This window comes from Salvelinus namaycush, chromosome 36 (assembly GCF_016432855.1).
Source record: "Salvelinus namaycush isolate Seneca chromosome 36, SaNama_1.0, whole genome shotgun sequence".
Lineage (NCBI taxonomy): Eukaryota > Metazoa > Chordata > Actinopteri > Salmoniformes > Salmonidae > Salvelinus > Salvelinus namaycush.
This window is the reverse complement of record NC_052342.1, coordinates 9,485,550-9,504,580: the sequence shown is the minus strand read 5'-3', so window position 1 is coordinate 9,504,580 and position 19,031 is coordinate 9,485,550. Positions and strand designations below refer to the sequence as shown.

The 19,031-nt window shown below is 43.8% G+C and overlaps 1 protein-coding gene across 1 annotated transcript in view; it reads right to left on the bottom strand.

The window, feature by feature from the left end:
• The window catches only part of LOC120030311 (serine/threonine-protein phosphatase 2B catalytic subunit alpha isoform-like), a 107,131-nt gene that overhangs the window by 32,515 nt on the left and 55,585 nt on the right, over positions 1-19,031 (bottom strand). The window contains exons 3-8 of the mRNA XM_038975664.1: positions 15,822-15,946; positions 15,548-15,659; positions 15,054-15,199; positions 13,789-13,928; positions 8,758-8,835; positions 8,006-8,100 (exon numbers count right to left, since the gene is read on the bottom strand). Of these exons, the coding sequence (XP_038831592.1) occupies positions 8,006-8,100; positions 8,758-8,835; positions 13,789-13,928; positions 15,054-15,199; positions 15,548-15,659; positions 15,822-15,946 (696 nt within the window). The remainder of the gene's footprint in view (positions 1-8,005; positions 8,101-8,757; positions 8,836-13,788; positions 13,929-15,053; positions 15,200-15,547; positions 15,660-15,821; positions 15,947-19,031) is intronic.

The following is a 19,031-nucleotide window of genomic DNA, read 5'->3' as shown; positions in this document are numbered from 1 at the left end:
AGGGCTCTGTGCAGGCCAGTCAAGTTCTTCCACACCGATCTCGACAAACCATTTCTGTATGGACCTCGCTTTGTGCATGGGGGCATTGTCATACTGAAACAGGAAAGGGCCTTACCCAAACTGTTGCCACAAAGGAAGCACAGAATCGTCTAGAATGTTATTGTACGCTGTAGCGTTAAGATTTCCCTTCACTGGAACTAAGGGGTCTAGTCCAAACCATGAAAAACAGCCCCAGACCACTAGTCGTCCTCCACCAAACTTTACAGTTGGCACTATGCATTGGGGCAGGTAGCGTTGTCCTGTCATCCGCCAAACCCAGATTCGTCCGTCGGACTGCCAGATGGCGTAGCATGATTCATCAATCCAGAGAAGGCGTTTCCACTGCTCCAAAGTACAATGGCGATTAACTTTACACCACTCAGCCAACGCTTGGCATTGGTGATCTTGGGATGGTGATCTTCCATTGCTGCTCGGCCATGGAAACCAACTTCATGAAGCTCCCGACGAACAGTTATTGTGCTGACGTTGCTTCCAGAGGCAGTTTGGAATTCCGTAGTGAGTGTTGCAACCGAGGACAGGTGATTTTTATGCCCTACATGCTTCAGCACTCGGCGGTCCTGTTCTGTGAGCTTGTGTGGCCTACCACTTCGCGACTGAGCCGTTGTTGCTCCCAGACGTTTCCACTTCACAATAACAGCACTTACAGTTGACCAGGGCAGCTCTAGCAGGGCAGAAATTTGAAAAAATTACTTGTTGGAAAGGTGGTATCCTAAGATGGTGCCACGTTGAAAGTCACTGAGCTCTTCAATATGGGCCATTGTACTGCCAATGTTTGTCTATGGAGATTGCTTGGCTGTGTGCTCGATTTTATACACCTGTCAGCAACATGTGTAGCTGAAATAGCTGAATCCACTAATTTGAACGGCTGTCCACATAGTTATGTATATATAGTGTATCTACACAGTTAGTGGTATATAAATATACACTGCTCAAAAAAATAAAGGGAACACTTAAACAACACAATGTAACTCCAAGTCAATCACACTTCTGTGAAATCAAACTGTCCACTTAGGAAGCAACACTGATTGACAATACATTTCACATGCTGTTGTGCAAATGGAATAGACAACAGGTGGAAATTATAGGCAATTAGCAAGACACCCCCAATAAAGGAGTGGTTCTGCAGGTGGTGACCACAGACCACTTCTCAGTTCCTATGCTTCCTGGCTGATGTTTTGGTCACTTTTGAATGCTGGAGGTGCTTTCACTCTAGTGGTAGCATGAGACGGAGTCTACAACCCACACAAGTGGCTCAGGTAGTGCAGCTCATCCAGGATGGCACATCAATGCGAGCTGTGGCAAGAAGGTTTGCTGTGTCTGTCAGCGTAGTGTCCAGAGCATGGAGGCGCTGCCAGGAGACAGGCCAGTACATCAGGAGACGTGGAGGAGGCCGTAGGAGGGCAACAACCCAGCAGCAGGACCGCTACCTCCGCCTTTGTGCAAGGAGGAGCACTGCCAGAGCCCTGCAAAATGACCTCCAGCAGGCCACAAATGTGCATGTGTCTGCTCAAACGGTCAGAAACAGACTCCATGAGGGTGGTATGAGGGCCCGACGTCTACAGTTGGGGGTTGTGCTTACAGCCCAACACCGTGCAGGACGTTTGGCATTTGCCAGAGAACACCAAGATTGGCAAATTCGCCACTGGCGCCCTGTGCTCTTCACAGATGAAAGCAGGTTCACACTGAGCACATGTGACAGACGTGACAGTCTGGAGACGCCGTGGAGAACGTTCTGCTGCCTGCAACATCCTCCAGCATGACCGGTTTGGCGGTGGGTCAGTCATGGTGTGGGGTGGCATTTCTTTGGGGGGCCGCACAGCCCTCCATGGGCTCGCCAGAGGTAGCCTGACTGCCATTAGGTACCGAGATGAGATCCTCAGACCCCTTGTGAGACCATATGCTGGTGCGGTTGGCCCTGGGTTCCTCCTAATGCAAGACAATGCTAGACCTCATGTGGCTGGAGTGTGTCAGCAGTTCCTGCAAGAGGAAGGCATTGATGCTATGGATTGGCCCGCCCATTCCCCAGACCTGAATCCAATTGAGCACATCTGGGACATCATGTCTCGCTCCATCCACCAACGCCACGTTGCACCACAGACTGTCCAGGAGTTGGTGGATGCTTTAGTCCAGGTCTGGGAGGAGATCCCTCAGGAGACCATCCGCCACCTCATCAGGAGCATGCCCAGGCGTTGTAGGGAGGTCATACAGGCACGTGGAGGCCACACACACTACTGAGCCTCATTTTGACTTGTTTTAAGGACATTACATCAAAGTTGGATCAGTCTGTAGTGTGGTTTTCCACTTTAATTTTGAGTGTGACTCCAAATCCAGACCTCCATGGGTTGATAAATTTGATTTCCATTGATCATTTTTGTGTGATTTTGTTGTCAGCACATTCAACTATGTAAAGAAAAAAGTATTTAATAAGAATAGTTCATTCATTCAGATCTAGGATGTGTTATTTTAGTGTTCCCTTTATTTTTTTGAGCAGTGTACTTTTCCCTCTTACATCATTACCAAGCAACCACCAATTCTACATGGCTCAAAATCAAATCAAATTTTGTTGGTCACACAAATATTTAGCAGATGTTATTGCAGGTGTAGCAAAATGCTTGTGTTCCTAGCTCCCAACAATGTAGTAGAATCTAACAATTCACAACAATACACACGAATCTAAAGTAAAATAACGGAATTAAGAAATACATAAATGTTAGGAAGAGCAATGTCGGAGTGGCATTGACTAAAATACAGTAGAATAGAACGCAGTATATACATATGAAATGAGTAAAGCAGTATGTAAACATTATTAAAGTGACTAGGGTTCCACTATTAAAGTGACTAGTGATTCCATGTCTATGTATATAGGGCAGCAGCCTCTAAGGTGCAGGGTTGAGTAACCGCGTGGTAGCCGGCTAATAGATAGAAGATAGATAGAAGATGGAGAAAAAGGAGAGTAGTGCAGTCAGCCTGACAGACAGACAGTGGAGGAAGCATTAAGCTCAGTTGATTATTGTTTGCAACACCAGCATTCTGGGTTTGATTCCTGAAGGGACCATATATTCATAACTTATGTGCTAGCTATCTTGCTTTTAATAAATTAAATAAAACACTCACAAACGAGAATATATATTTTCAAACTAATTTAAGTCTGGTTGCAGTTCCTCAGACAACCACCGGGCATCTCTGTTGCTCTAATAACGCTAACTACTACTGTAGTGCTTCTTGGGGGAAGACCAGACCATCCGTGGGGTTGCTCTAACAGGAAAACCCACTAATATGGTAATGGCGACGCCCGCCTGTCTGCCCTCTCATACATTATTCACAGACGAGTGCCTGCCGAGAAGGGTTTTCCTCGCTTCTTAACGAGGACGGCTCTCTGATCCCCTCTGTCTGGAGGGATGAGGGGTGGAAGTTTGAGAGTTCCTTCCTCTGGCTTACTGCTTCCTCCACTGTCTGTCTGTCAAGCTGACTGCCCTACTCTCTTTTTCTCCATCTTCTATCTAACTTTCTCTGTATTCCACTCATGTAACAGCTGTAGACAGGAAATAGAGGGAAATTGTCTGTTTTACATTTTTTTCACTACGGTCGACTTTTATGAATTTATCATCCCACACATATTTAATCCAGTTTCTTTTTTTTTTTTGCCATGTCAAATCCCTGTTGCAGTGGGACAATACAGTAGGCTACACAGTACAGTGTTAGAGTAACAAAGCAGATTGAGTTGTCAATGTCATTGACCAATAATAATTGAGGTCTTGATCATAACTGCAGTTCTAAGAAATCAGATACATCACAGAAGGATGGTAAGTAAATGATAATGATGGACTAGGAATGTTTATTGGTTAACTGGTCCTCTCATGCCAAGATTCCCATCCAGCTACCCAACCAGAAATCCAGAGAGGACATACCCGTTTATGCTCAGACTTGCTCTGACTGTATGGGGGGAGGGGAGAGGGGGGGGGGGGGGGGGGTCCCTGGAGAATTACCAGAAAAGGTCCCCACGCTGTCGACTGTGACGAGGCGGAGAATTCCCTTGTTCCCTGTAGTCATTCCTGCGCCGGGAATGCCATCCTGCTATTTACTCCACGCTCAGCACCAATCACGTGGCCACATGCCAATCCCACAGGAAACAGAGTCTAAACTCTGACCTCGGCCATATCTCTGAGCCAGCCCTCTCTAGAGCAACAGCACATCTCCATCCATCTCCATCACTATTTTCATTCTATCAATGAATAGCAGGAGAGAGGGGGAACTATGTGACTGTCTAGGAGGCAGGTAGGCTAAATGTTTGACCTGGTGATCAACACAGCCAACTTCGCAACACCCAAGCCTGAATCCCCCGTCTGACACTTTCAAATCGTCCATCTATTCCCATCTGTCTCCCAGTCACATTTCCAACTGTCTAAACTCAATCAACAACATATGGCAGGGGAAAATCCGGTAAACGTCTGATACTATGTGTGCCATGTTTGGATCTGCGTAACTGCTGTCCAAGAGGCAGGCCCAGCGAAGGGTCTTGTTGAGCTGGGTGGTTTTAGTTGAGCAGCTTGCCAGGTCTGATAAACAGTACTAGAAGTATAAACAGCTGCCATAAGTATGTCTTACATCACAACAGTATCACACCACACTAGCTTTAACCCTCTTCTCCTCAAATAAAACCAAACTCCACCTCCCAAATTCCAGATGGGAACGGCGACTAAGTCCCCAGTCACATGTCTTGGGGATTCAAGTGACAAGGGGATTCTGGGGTATGAGGAGCTACTGTCTCCGATGGGGGAGGACCCCTCAGTTCTCGTTTCACTACGTGACAATCCTCTGCCGCTCCGAAATAGACTTGGGGAGCGGTGTCATTCCCCGTCTTCTTGACTGGAGAAACCCAAGCTGTCTGACACCAGCGACTAAACTTGCCCCGCCATATTGTTTTTCAGCAGACAGTTTTCATGTTTACAGGTCAGTGAGAGGGGGGGGGGGGGGGGCGGGGGGGGACGGAGAACACATTGGCCCGAGTGACCACTCAGCTCCAGTTTATGTGGCTACAGACAACTTGACATGAGACCGTGTAGACTAGCCACCCGAGTAGCTCGGTGACGGAACCATCTGATTTCACGATTGATCTAATCCTATTAAAAAAAAATGTTTTAAAGAGTTATTTGGCTGTTAGATTATGTCGACTCGGCAGCGGTGGCCTTTGTGTTTTTTATTGTATTTATTTGCCTGCGAGACCACCGGCTGGGGGTTTCCTGCCTTTGTCAGGGTTGCCAAATCCCCACTCTGATCGAGGTTACACTGACCGCAGACTGATTTGGAGGAGGCTGGTTAATCTGATTCTGGAACCCCCCCCCCCCTCTCTGCAAAGACTGACGGGCTTAGCTGACTTGCCCCTTTTAGATTTACAGCTGCCATCGATTGGCCATCAATCACGAGACCGCGGCACTCACAGCCGAGATCCCAGTCCAAGACGAGAGAAGTTCAATCTATTACGGTCACTTGCATTTCAATCGGGCGCCCTGCCCCATTCGAACCATATTATACGCCTCATTGGGCAGTTCATCACAGAAATAACAAATGATATAATGTACTCCTCTTAACTCCTTAGTTAGAACGTCTATAGGACTATAGGGTGAAGAATCCCATGTTGTTTCAAGAGAAAAGAAAAGAATCCTAGAAAACTGAGCACCCTATTAAATAACATTAAAACTCTGAAGAAATACGCAACCGGTGTTAAATGCACAATAAAACTAAAAGAGTGGGATGGGGGGGGGGGGGGGGGTCTAGTTGTGCAGGAGCCCGGGCTGAGTAATGGCATGCGTTCCTGAATGTGCTTCACAAGGTCAGTTATTTAAAGCTCTTTACCTTTGAGTTGGCAAAGCTGGGATCAGATATCAAGGTGGGCTGAGATTAGGGAACATCAAAGCAAAAACAAAAACAACCTGGGCGGGGCTGTGAACATCAGCCATTGTAAGGCTCACAAAAAAACTCCAAACCGCTCTCCTTCTGTAGATGTCCTTGCAGTAAATCCTACTACATACCATCCTGACACATGCCCGCAAGGAAACTCATCACCGGCTTCGCCCCAATTCACACCTATGCGAAAATATGCCCCCATGAGTGTGTGTGTCAAAAACAGCCCCATTTCCCTTCTCCCTTTCTCTCCCTAAATTCCCCTGTGGTTCCCCGATTGGACAAAAAGAGTCGCTCTTGGACTTTTTGTGCTGACTCACTTCATAAAGGTCTGTCTGTGTGTCCAGCCTCCTCCAGAGTGTGCTGGGACACTGCATGCCAAATGGACCACAGCCAGTCCATCCCATCCCCACCCAACCCAAGAGACGCGTGAAACGTTTTGGAACCACGGCACTGTGTGCGTGCTCTCTCCCTTTCTCTCTCTCAGCCTTTCTCTCTCTCAGCCTTTCTCTCTCTCAGCCTTTCTCTCTCTCAGCCTTTCTCTCTCTCCCTTTCTCTCTCTCAGCCTTTCTCTCTCTCCCTTTCTCTCTCTCAGCCTTTCTCTCTCTCCCTTTCTCTCTCTCAGCCTTTCTCTCTCTCCCTTTCTCTCTCTCAGCCTTTCTCTCTCTCCCTTTCTCTCTCTCAGCCTTTCTCTCTCTCAGCCTTTCTCTCTCTCAGCCTTTCTCTCTCTCAGCCTTTCTCTCTCCCCCTTTCTCTCTCTCAGCCTTTCTCTCTCTCAGCCTTTCTCTCTCTCAGCCTTTCTCTCTCTCCCTTTCTCTCTCTCAGCCTTTCTCTCTCTCCCTTTCTCTCTCTCAGCCTTTCTCTCTCTCAGCCTTTCTCTCTCTCAGCCTTTCTCTCTCTCAGCCTTTCTCTCTCTCAGCCTTTCTCTCTCTCAGCCTTTCTCTCTCTCAGCCTTTCTCTCTCTCAGCCTTTCTCTCTCTCCCTTTCTCTCTCTCAGCCTTTCTCTCTCTCCCTTTCTCTCTCTCAGCCTTTCTCTCTCTCAGCCTTTCTCTCTCTCCCTTTCTCTCTCTCAGCCTTTCTCTCTCTCCCTTTCTCTCTCTCAGCCTTTCTCTCTCTCCATTTCTCTCTCTCAGCCTTTCTCTCTCTCCCTTTCTCTCTCTCAGCCTTTCTCTCTCTCCCTTTCTCTCTCTCAGCCTTTCTCTCTCTCCCTTTCTCTCTCTCAGCCTTTCTCTCTCTCAGCCTTTCTCTCTCTCCCTTTCTCACTGTCCCACATTCTCTCTCTCCCTTTCTCTCTCTCAGCCTTTCTCTCTCTCCCTTTCTCTCTCTCCCTTTCTCTCTCTCAGCCTTTCTCTCTCTCAGCCTCTCTCTCTCCCTCTTTCTCTCTCTCAGCCTTTCTCTCTCTCCCTCTTTCTCTCTCTCCCCCTTTCTCTCTCCCTTTTGCTCTCTCTCCCTTTTGCTCTCTCTCCCTTTCTCTCTCTGTTTATAATGTAGAGGAAGCATACATTTGATCTGATCACACTGTGTCAAGTACAGTATGACTCAATTGTGGATTCTCTGCACTGTTTTTCTTTGTTCTCTTTACTTTTTTGTTTCACTGTAAAGTGTGTTGTGATTTAAAATGCACTTTAAAAAGAGATGTACTTTTGTGATGTTGTATGAACATCCGTGTCTGACAACCTCAACCGTAAACTACTTCAATAGAGTCGGGATGTCTCGCGAGGCCAAATCTTATCTCATTGACTGAGCGAAGCCTGACAGTCCGATGCTAACTCTAGGGCAGCATACAACAGAGGAGGCTGGTAGGAGAAGCTATAGGAGGACGGGCTCATTGTAATGGCTGGAATGGAATGAACGGAGCTGTATTACACATATCAAACATATGGAAACCACATGTTTGACTCGGTTCCATGTTTTCCTTTCCAGCCATTACAATGAGCCCGTCCTCCTATAGTCCCCCCCACCAGCCTCCACTGGCAAGTGGTAAATAATCCATAACAAATAAACGAATGAATGAGGTAATGAGTACGATTCACTCTGTGCTTGCCTTTGTTGTTGTAGACGTCTAGGTAGTTGGGTGCTGAGAAGATGGTGATGAGAGAAGGAAACCCTGTCGTCTGGCTCTTCCTGTACATGCGGTACCTAGATGGAGAGACAACATCATCACCATCACTGTTATAAGAACACTACCTAAAACTGTACTTGTGGTCTTCTGCAGCACAGCGTGGTCCTCTGTAGCTCAGTTGGTAGAGCACGGTGCTTGCAATGCCAGGATAGTGGGTTTGATTCCCAGGACCATCTGTATATAAAATGTATGCATGCATAACTGTTCGGGATAAAAGTGTCTGCTAGATTCTGTACAGTGGATGTAACACATTATTATTGTATGCATGTGTATGAAGTCCACGATGGCCTGAGGAATAATGAAATCAATTTGGGAAGGGTTATCTGATCCTAGATCTGTGCCTAAGGCTGGCTAGTATGTCAAGCTGTTTTTTCTCTTTGAGTGGGCCAGACAGTCTTCGTGGAGGAGCAGTAAACAAACAGGGCGACATGCCTTCTGTCAGTTTGAGGAGGACCCTCTGCCTCATCGGCCCTTTTCTCCAATGTTTTGACATGCTTGCTACCAAGGGTGTGACGGTCCTTTGAGGGGGAACTGACGACCAAACTCAATAAAGTTGAATTCAACACAATTTCTTTTGCAAGCACAGGATGTTTCCTGGGTAGGCTCAAGCAACATAGTTGTCCAAGGTGAACGGCTGTAACAGTTAGCGGTGGGGAAAAAAAGAGGGCACTTACCCAGCGTCCTGTGCTTCATGGGCTCGAATGACCGATAATAAGTTATTGTGTTGTAGAAAGTCGCAGACAGCGGGATAACTGTTGAAAGACAAGACGACACATGCTTGATTAACGGGTCTAATTTGATCAAAAAGCAGTGATTAGATTTCTTTCCCACTGGGCACGGACGTCAAATCAACTTCTATTCCACGTTGGTTCAACGTAATTTCATTAAAATGATGTGGAAACTACGCTGATTCAACCAGTGTGTGCCCAGTGGGTTGACACTTAAAATAGATATTCATTCAAGTGTATTTTAATAGCAGGCACCTTCACCATGTAACCATTGGAAAGGGCAAACAAAGGATCCAGCATAACATCTCAACCTCGGGGTTTCTATAAGTATTCAGTGTGTGTGTGTGTGTGTGTGTGTGTGTGTTTGTGTAGCTTTTGCGTACTCATGCAGCTCTGATCAGTCTGACATTGAGGTGGCCAAAATAAACTGCCAGCAATTACAATTTAGTAAAGTTTCAGGATTTTCCATGCCATAACCTTTCATTCCCAAAGAACCCAAAATGTGATTTTGCACTCAGTGAGGTAGGCCCTAGTCACACTAGCCAGCCAGCCAGCCAACAACCCCCTAGAAGCCAGTTACGTTGAAAACTCCCGGAGAAGGAACGTTAAGTAAGTAAGTGAGTGCACATGAACTTCCAGACCTTGTGGAAACACAACAGAGCTGTGTGTCAAAATCATTTCAGAACTCCCCACCACAACAACTTTAGAAGGTTATTCAATGAACCTGATGAAACATGAAAGCAATCATTGTTCAAAGAACCAAACTCACCGTGGAACCGACTCATGTTTATTTAATTCTAGGTCACAACAGGCAACGCATTTTCCCATTGACAAAACGACACTTCAGCTGTCATTTGGAAATAATGTGACGCGTGTGTTTGATAATTAAGTGCAGGGCTGAAGGCTAAACTCAAGTGTTTGTTTCTGGATATTGCTAATTAGTCTAACAATGGTTGTGCCCTTTAATCAATGCGGTTCTCCATTGCTGAAAGCTTTTGGAGCTAAAGGGTAGCTCACTGCTTTGTGTGGTAGGTAGATGGCCTTGCACTTCGGGCCACCTCGTAACATCCATAGTCCTCCTCCTCCTGTTAATATCCAGAATAGAAAGTAGACAAGAGAATGTGTACAGTATACTCTTAACTTGAACAAAAGTGAACAGATCGGTCTCAATTTGCATTTCCTTGTCAGACGGGTAAGAGGGTATGCTTTGAGGGGCACAGTTACACTGCAGGCTTCCTAGCTGAGAGGCCTACTTTGCTTTGTCACTCCAGGTGGACTTACACCTAGAAATAGGTCTAGGTGTCACATTCCTTGTTCTGCTACTGATGCCCCGAGGAGAGAAAGTACGCCCGACAGCGGAACGACAGCGGAACGGAAGCGGAAGTGCGCATGGTTTCTTTATGGTGTGATAGCATCGCTTCGAGGTAAATAAAAAAGTAGCTAATATCCATCTTAATTCATTATTTTCATTCATATTTGTTTCTCCAGGCATCAGCAGATGCTGTTGCTACTGTAGGTATTGCTCAGAAGACTAAAGACATTTAGTGCTGAACGCAATTGACATCTGTTTTGGGATGGAGTGCAGATGTGATCCATCCCAAACAGTTGTGAAAGTCCCTGACAAATAAACAAACAAATTCACATCCTGTCTACTTCAAACCTGACAGTATACTCTGTGCATCATCTGAACAGACAAAATCGATTCAAGGGCTATTTGCATAAAGCATCTAAAATACCATGTAATTCCCTGTTTAGGCTACTCAAAAACAGTCGACCACACAGTACAGTGTCTGTGCTAGGCTTGAAAAGATGGGGCCTGTATTCATGTGCAATTTCATGCCTCAGTAGTGTGTAAACCAGTTATGAGGGGGCCTATGGTGCTGGGGTAAAACAGTTATGAGGGGGCCTATGGTGCTGGGGTAAAACAGTTGCCAGAAGCCAGGAAAAAGCACCAAACTGAGTATTTTCTCTCAGATTGGCGAATTGTTCTCCTTTCAGTCTGGAGCTTGAAGCTGGCACATAAACGCAGCATGCCAGTGTGCTGGCAATTACAATGAGCCCTGCAGGCAGATCCAAACGACGACACTGGGAAAAACAACAAGGCTATGTTTCAAATGGCACTCTATTCCCGATATAGTGCACTACTCTTGACCAAAAGTAGTGCACTATGTAGGAAATAGAGTGCCACTTGGAATGCAAGCCCAAAGCCACAGAGGAATGTAAGCCAAGCCAAGAAGACACAGGGGGCTGTTGGGATAGAGGTACAAGAGGAAGCAGCTAACCTGGACTGGAGTTTTACTGTACCATCCTGTTTGAAATGCTGAAGTGTTTATACCACAACAGCAATTATCTGTTCATATACTCTTAAAATGCCTCCTTTATTCCTCGCTTCCCTGAAGTAATCACTGATCTGACATGCCATAACTGTTGAAAGCGATGGCAAGTTTGCTAAAAACCCATCTAGCAATGTCTGGTTAGTGATTACTTCAAGGAAGCGAGGAAGGAAAGATACATTAGGAGTATTCGAACAGGGTCTATCACTGTCAAATCACTGTCTTTCTTTCGATAGTCGGTACTACTCGATGTAGTATACTGGATCCCTATCACTCAGATATCAGAGATATCTCTGCGATGGCAGGGCCATACCATGGAAATATCACTGGCAGAACCCGAGAGCATCAACACTACTCTCTTACCCTCTCTCAAGTGACAGGGGTGACATTTCTCGCCCTGACCGGGCATGTGTTGTCTAGCAGATAGTCAAGCGAGACCATTTACAGCAAACTGTTGGTTCATCTACAAATCTATCTCACAGCCCTGACCAAAATAATATTTTGAATGCAAATAACCATTATTGTTCCCACATAAAACACTATACAGTGAGTATAACAAACACTAGGAACATATTCCTAATACTGAGTTGAACCCCCCCCCCCCCCCCTTTTTTGCCCTCAGAACAGCCTCGTTGGGGCATGGACTCTTGAAGGTGTCGAAAGCATTCCACAGGGAAGATGGCCCATCTTGATTCCAATGCTTCCCACAGTTGTGTCAAGTTGGCTGGATGTCCTTCGGGTGGTGGACCATTCCTGATATACACGGGAAACTGTTGAACATGAAAAACCCAGCAGTGTTGCAGTTCTTGACACAAACTGGTGCGCCTGGCACCTACTACCATACCCCGTTCAAAGGCACTTCAATCTTTTGTCTTGCCCATTCACCCTCTGAATGGCACACAAACACAATCCAAGTCTCAATTGTCTCAAGACATAAAAATCTGTAACCTGTCTCCCATCCCCTTCATCTACACTGATTGACGTGGATTGAACAAGTGACATCAATAAGGGATCATAGCTTTCACCTTGATTCACCAGGTCAGTCTATGTCATGGAAAGATGTGTTGTACACTCAGTGTACATTCTTTATTCTTTATTGAATCCCCTTTAGCTGGTGCCTTAGAGACCACAAGTCTTCCCAGGGTCCAAAGAGCAAATATTGTGCTGGTATACTCCTCAAATAGGAGGACTTTGAAATAGGCCTGCATTATGGGTAAAGTCTCTACCAAAGATGATATGCAGTCTCTTTTCAAATGACATCAATTTACAAACTGGAAACATTTCTAGATAGAGCTCTTTGGGTGTCTGAATGCACTCATGCACCTTTGAGGCTTCCCATGGATTTCCTAACTCTAGCCACTTAGTTTAGCATACGTGTGAAATGAACACAGAACCATTCAAAAAGGTTCAAATACCTTTTGACCATGATACAAACTATAATGCAATAATAATGTTTTTTTAATTTTTATTATCTGCAAATCAGTGTGTAGCACACTCAAGGAGACACAACATTTGATTGCTTGTGCTGCTTAAGGCTGGCTTTACCACTGGCATGCCAGGGCCAAAGAGTGTTTATCCACCTGTAATGACTGGACACTAGAGCACTAGAAGACACATTTGGAGAGAACTGTGGCCCTGTTCATTATATTCAGGACAGAGTGAGCTCACTCCGTGCTTCTAGCCATTCCTTTGTTTGCTTTACCTGCGACTGGGACCTGTTTAAGGGGAGTTAATATGTGTGCTCCATAAACACTTGCGACAGAGTAATGAGAGAGAAGCCAGTTTCTCTGGGACGATGACAAATGCAGGTTATACAGTGACTGTCATATCCACAGAAGGTGTGTATGTGTACTTACAGACAATAGAAAACAGACTGAGGGAGTTGGAAGGGGACTGAATGAAGATGAACATTTGGCAGAAGAACTTGGGTTGGAAGGATTTGGCAAAGGAAGGTTCAGTGATGCTTCAATGGTACCGGGATTCTGTTCTATTGGAATGGTTATATTACTGTAGAGCCCAGAGGTGTTGCACTAAGATCAATGTCAAGTCCGTTGTATGATACATCCACAATGGTAACAAAGGAGGATACGGCCAACTACACACACACACGCACACACGCACACACACACACACACACACACACCAGCATTTCTACATTGACGTGAAAATAGCATTCTTAAAGATGCAATGTGTAACTTTTTGGGTGACCAACCAAATTCACATAGAAATGTAAGTTATAGCTCTGTCATTCTCATTGAAAGCAAGTTTAAGAAGCGGTAGATCTGTTCTATGTGCGCTATTTCTAGGCTTCCTGGTCTTAAGTTTCGTTTTTTGCGTCTTTTACTTTTGGTTTTATAAACCAGCGTCAAACAGCCGAAAATACAATATTTCTGGTTATGGAAAATATATTTCACAGCGGTTTAGATGGTACAATGATTCTCTACACTATAGTTGCTTGTTTTATCACATAAACTGAAATTAGGCGAACTATTCAAATTTTAGCAACCAGGAAATGGCGTAGCACTTCTTACATAGTGCAACCTTAATAATGTGCGCTGTAAAGTGCACATGAATAAATGAATACATTCACAGCCTTTTTCACACTACGCAGCTTGTGAAGGAGGCGATGCTGTTGATGGCCCACCTGTAGAAATAGGAGCAGCCTCTCACTGTGTTGTGTGTGAAGTGCTCTTGGCTTTTCTCATTCCCAAAGTCTTCCAGGGGGTCCGACCACAGCAGGTCACACATGGGCCCGTACGCAGGGGGCTCTTTGAATCTGTCTAACTGCAAAGAGAGGGGGACACAGAGTTAGGAGAGACAGGGAAAGACAATGTCAAGCAGTCAGGAAAATGTCTAATCTATGAGGAAACTCAGTCAGTTTAGCTTCCTCAATGGGTTGGTGTTGATCAAGTGATACCTATGGAAAAGTGGTTGTTTTTGTCATTGTAAAAGACTTGAGCTGGATCTTGATTTAACAATTAGTCTTGCTACATTGAACTGTGGTTAAAATAAAAACTCTCGGTAGGGTCTCTGTTTTACAACGGTACATCATGTTTGAGTGAAAGACACCCACAACATGTGGACTGGATGACAATGTGTGTCTATTATGAGTAGAAAACATGAATAGGTATATTCAATCTTGACCATACTAATACTTCCTCCTCAGAAATGGGATGAAAAAGGTACAAATGGATGTGATCAGCCAAAAGCTCATGACAGTCATTCAGAGAAACCATATCGATTTCTCCAGAGAAAGTATACACTGTAGCATAATGGACACTTCAATAGTGCAGATTGGATTACAGAGACCCTCTGATTGCAGCCACAAAATCCAATTGTCGTTATTGAATTTGAGAGAAAGCAGGATCCGACTCTTCAACATTTTTAATCAGAGCGGTCCAGACTCTGCCCGAATGTAACTCTCCTGTTAGCTTGGGGCATCGTTTGAGAGCGAATTGAGAGAGAGGTAGTCCATGTTGTATTATTATTATCAAGGTCATTATTTTCAAAGGAAATATTTCAAGGGAAATGGTAAAGTCTTAATTTTCTTGAACAGCAAAATGGGGAAAGAAACAGTTTGCACAATGCTCTGTGTAAACATATCTGTATCCTAATTTAACTGCCTTTCACATGATAAATTCCATTAGAATAAAATCCATGTGAATGTTTGTTACAAGGGAAAATTGATTATCTTACTTATACTGAACACCCATTATGCTTGAAACCTCGTTAAAACCATACATGCAATATATTCATACAGCATAGAAACAGTACAATATCCAATGTATCCATGAATTTAATACTTTATCAACAGTAAAATAGGAGATCATTCTGAATGATAGTGTAGCAGCTGAAATTACAAGCATATTGCATGGTCATGCAGGGAACGTGGTTCGGGAGGACACGTACTTTCCTGATGTCGTCAAGATTTGTGATTTCTGGGGACAGTCCTCCGTGTACGCACAGGAACTGCTGGTTCATAAGGGCGGCCAGAGGAAGGCAGTCGAAGGCGTCCATACACGCATCGTACACCCGCTCCGAATACTTAATTCTACCTGTCAAGGTGGAAATAGGGCAGGGAGTGAGTGTTGCCAGGCCAAACACCCCTAGCTCTTACACACTAGGGCAGTGTGCTGGGCCTTGGTCGGAAAGTATTTAAAAAGTGTCAGAAAACCTCCAAAGGACATAAAATACTCCAGCATAATTTCACTCTGCCCTTGGTATTTTATTTAGACTCTGAACACAACAGCAATAGTTCTGACATATGTAAATACCTATCAAGGAGAGAGCAAATATCTGATTTCATACTATGCCAAGAAGCACTTTTCTGTGTGAACGCTTGAAAGTTAAGCGTCGGGTTGAATGTAAAATGCTTTAGAATGAAAAACTCAAACCATACTTACATTCCTGCTTAAATGTGAAATACTCTGTCAAATGTCTACATTCGTGGTTCCCACGAAGCAAAAAGAGTGTTTTGGGGTATAGGATCTTTAAGGCCCACAAGTACAGCACACACTGAAAGAGAACAATAAAGAGATTGGGAATGAATTAGCATATTTTTTGAGAACATATTTTTATAATACAGTATAACCAACAGTAGTTTCAGAAGTACAAACGCAAAAGCATCAACCATTTCCTTCTTTAACTTAATGTTCTTAGAACAGGCGAAACACTTACTTCGATACTGAAATATCCTCTGTCGACGTAGTCGCCCAGGAAAAGGTATCGAGTGCTAGCTGGTGACCCTCCTACTTCAAACAGCTTCATCAGGTCAAAGAACTGGCCATGGATGTCTCCGCAAACTACAGGAAACACACATGGGAGGAAATCAGAAACAACAAATCTTACAATTCTTCACTTTTATGTGACCCGTTTCAGGAAGCTAGGAGTATGTTGCATGTCACTACTTCACAGGAGAGGCATTTGAACGTCTTTTGTTATTTATTTAGATCAAAATTTGTTTTTTTAAACTTTCATGTGCCTTGTATTCCATCTGTAAATATGAATACAATTGTTCAATACCGAGCCTAGTTGGTTTAGCCACAGAAAAAGACAACCTTCTCGCTAGGCATGGTTGGCTAAGATAATGGATGGGCTGGACATGCCGGGAGATGAGTTTGAATTGGTCTGCCATGTAGCATGCTTCTGTCTATAACGTGAGCTGCTCAGTATGTGGTGAAAATCATTTCTACAGCGGCTTTTTTGAACGATATAACGTTAGCCATCGAGAACTACAAACGTTTTGCTACTTCTCTCAACAACATTGATGCCCTGAATTTAGCAGATGCTATCGACAGAACAGTTGGAAAAAGTTGTGATGAGCTACCTTCTGCACACACCACGGTCAGTGTGAACCGGAGGTACTTGACACAACGCTGGTCAAACAAAACAGAGTTCAATGGTTCCAGTCTGCCATGAAGCATTAATCCATGTAAACGGGTAAGAGTCTAGCTCCATTTTCAGATATGATACGTTTCTAATTTAGTTAGAAAGTTGTTTTCATTGCAAATGAAAGCATACTGTTAGCTACTGTAGCTAGCAAACATTAGCTTTCTGGCTCGCTAGCTAACGTTACGTGTATGATCTGTGTCACATTAGTAATTATTCGTATCTAGCTAGCTAGATACATGTCTAAACAAAATACTTCACTTCCCCAGGTGATTACATGACCCATCAAGTTAGTCAGGTGTGTCTTGGGGTGATTACGGCCATCTAGTTAATTTCATGAACATATGTACATGTATAGACAATAGTGACCCATCCACTTAGCTAGACATGGCTGGGGGGTGGTTATAGCATTTTCACATGACCCATCAATTTAGACAAGTGTGTCTGGGTAAGCGTCATCTAAAAATTATAAAATATTTACAAAATATTTTTATCTGGACACTTTCTGTTTTTGATATTTCTACTATGCAAATATCCAAGTAACCATTTCACTGTACCGTTTACACCTTCTGTATCCTGTGCATGTGACAAACTTTGATTTTATTTGATATGGTGTGTGTTTACCACAGACAATAACATGAAGAACAACATGACCTGAAACAAAGTCAGATTAGGATATAGGCTAAAGTGTCCAGAGTTTTTGGAGTTTTTCCTTTTTGTAGGCTACTACTTTTACCACTTTTAGTCTTGAAATCTTTGGTTGTTTACTAAACTACTCACTGTTTAGCACATGGCCTCACGTGAATCCTTAAAGAGATGGGTGGGGCTAAGGCTTAAGAGGGTGTGAACGATGCTGAATGGGTGTAGACAAAGAAGAGCTCTCCAGTAGGTGTAAAAAAACATTCAAGGCTCATTTTCTCAAAAGTGGGGTCACAAGATACTTTTCTAGCTCTGAGTCTGTATTTTTATCCAATGTAAAAAAAAAAAAAACTATTTAAAATGTTGCTACATAGGACCGAATCCAGGGGGTGGGTCACATATTCGAAACATTTGCTTCGTCCTCTTTAAAAGTGCAGTTTTCCTGTGCAGTAAAAATTCATAGGCTTTCTAATTACACTTATGTATACCCTTTGAGGGATTTTGTTTGTGGTATCATGATTCATGTACATGTTAAGAAGAATTACATGGACCCAGGACAAAAAGAGTGTTTTGGGCAAGTGTTCCTCCTAATACATAAACATCATAGTCACGTTTATCATTATCATAAGCCACTCTCTGATCCCAAGAGGCACAATAGCTTTTATTTACAGGGGCAATTATTAGTTCATATATACCCAGTTCCAATACACAATGCAACTACTTCTCTCACCTGACAAACAGAAAGGCTTCAATTCCAAACATGTTTCATACAATTTTCCTAGATAGGATTTGCAAGCGTGAAGTGTCTTCTGTTTCTGTACTGTATGTTGCCAGCCAATTGAACCTGAACCAACTGGTACAAAAAGGTGTTGTCTCGCCTGTATCCTTTCATAATACATGCATCATGCATAAAACATGAAAACCAAGCGACTTAGTGCTGCATTACATAGTGAGCTCTGCTTTGACTAACCTGCGCCACCAATCAACATGACCTAACCTACTCTTATACTATATCTGACTTCATTTCTTAGCATTAAAAACATTTGAGTTTGCCAAACCCTCGACGTTGTGTCAAGTTCCTGTTTTTTTCTCTCTCGAGATAAATGCAACACCTTTACAGAATGTCTGTCGCGTTGGACCTTACTCAAACCAAGAAGGACTACTGTAACTGTGAAGGGAGATATAGCAAGACTACCTATCAACAAACAAACATCACAGTAAAAAAATGCTTTATACTCAGTATATGAGTAGTGTGGGACTCGTTCTTCAATAACCCAATAACCTTTTGAATTGGCCCTTTCACTCTTACAAGCACCACTGGAAAGAGCTGTACATTGATACCCCATTGTTAGTGAGGGTATAATGTTAGTGAGAGTATAATGAGATAACATGACAAATGAATCAATAACGCTGTCATTCAGCCATAGCTCCTATCAACATTTACATTATGGAAGCGCCAACATTTCCCTCTTCCTCAGACTCCGGGTGGCATCTTTAATAGAATAAAATATGTCTGTCTCGCTATGACATGAGTCACTTCCCTGTGCTTTTTATTCATAGAATACTGACTGAAATCTATGAATGGAACATCACTTGCACAGCCTATTATTATTAAGGAACAAAATTATGCTATTATGGAGGAATAAAATGTATCCTAATGCCTGTTTAGATCTCAACTATAGAGTGTTGTTCTTGTCTGCAATTGTATGGTAAAATGCAGTGTCGAAAAATCTACTGTACTCTCCCTCTCTCCACTCTTAATAACAGAGTGATGGGGCATTAACTTATTTAGTCCCGTTGGTCTACTTTACACTAATGTGACAACTTTGATGTTAATCACATCCCCACCTCACCCATCAA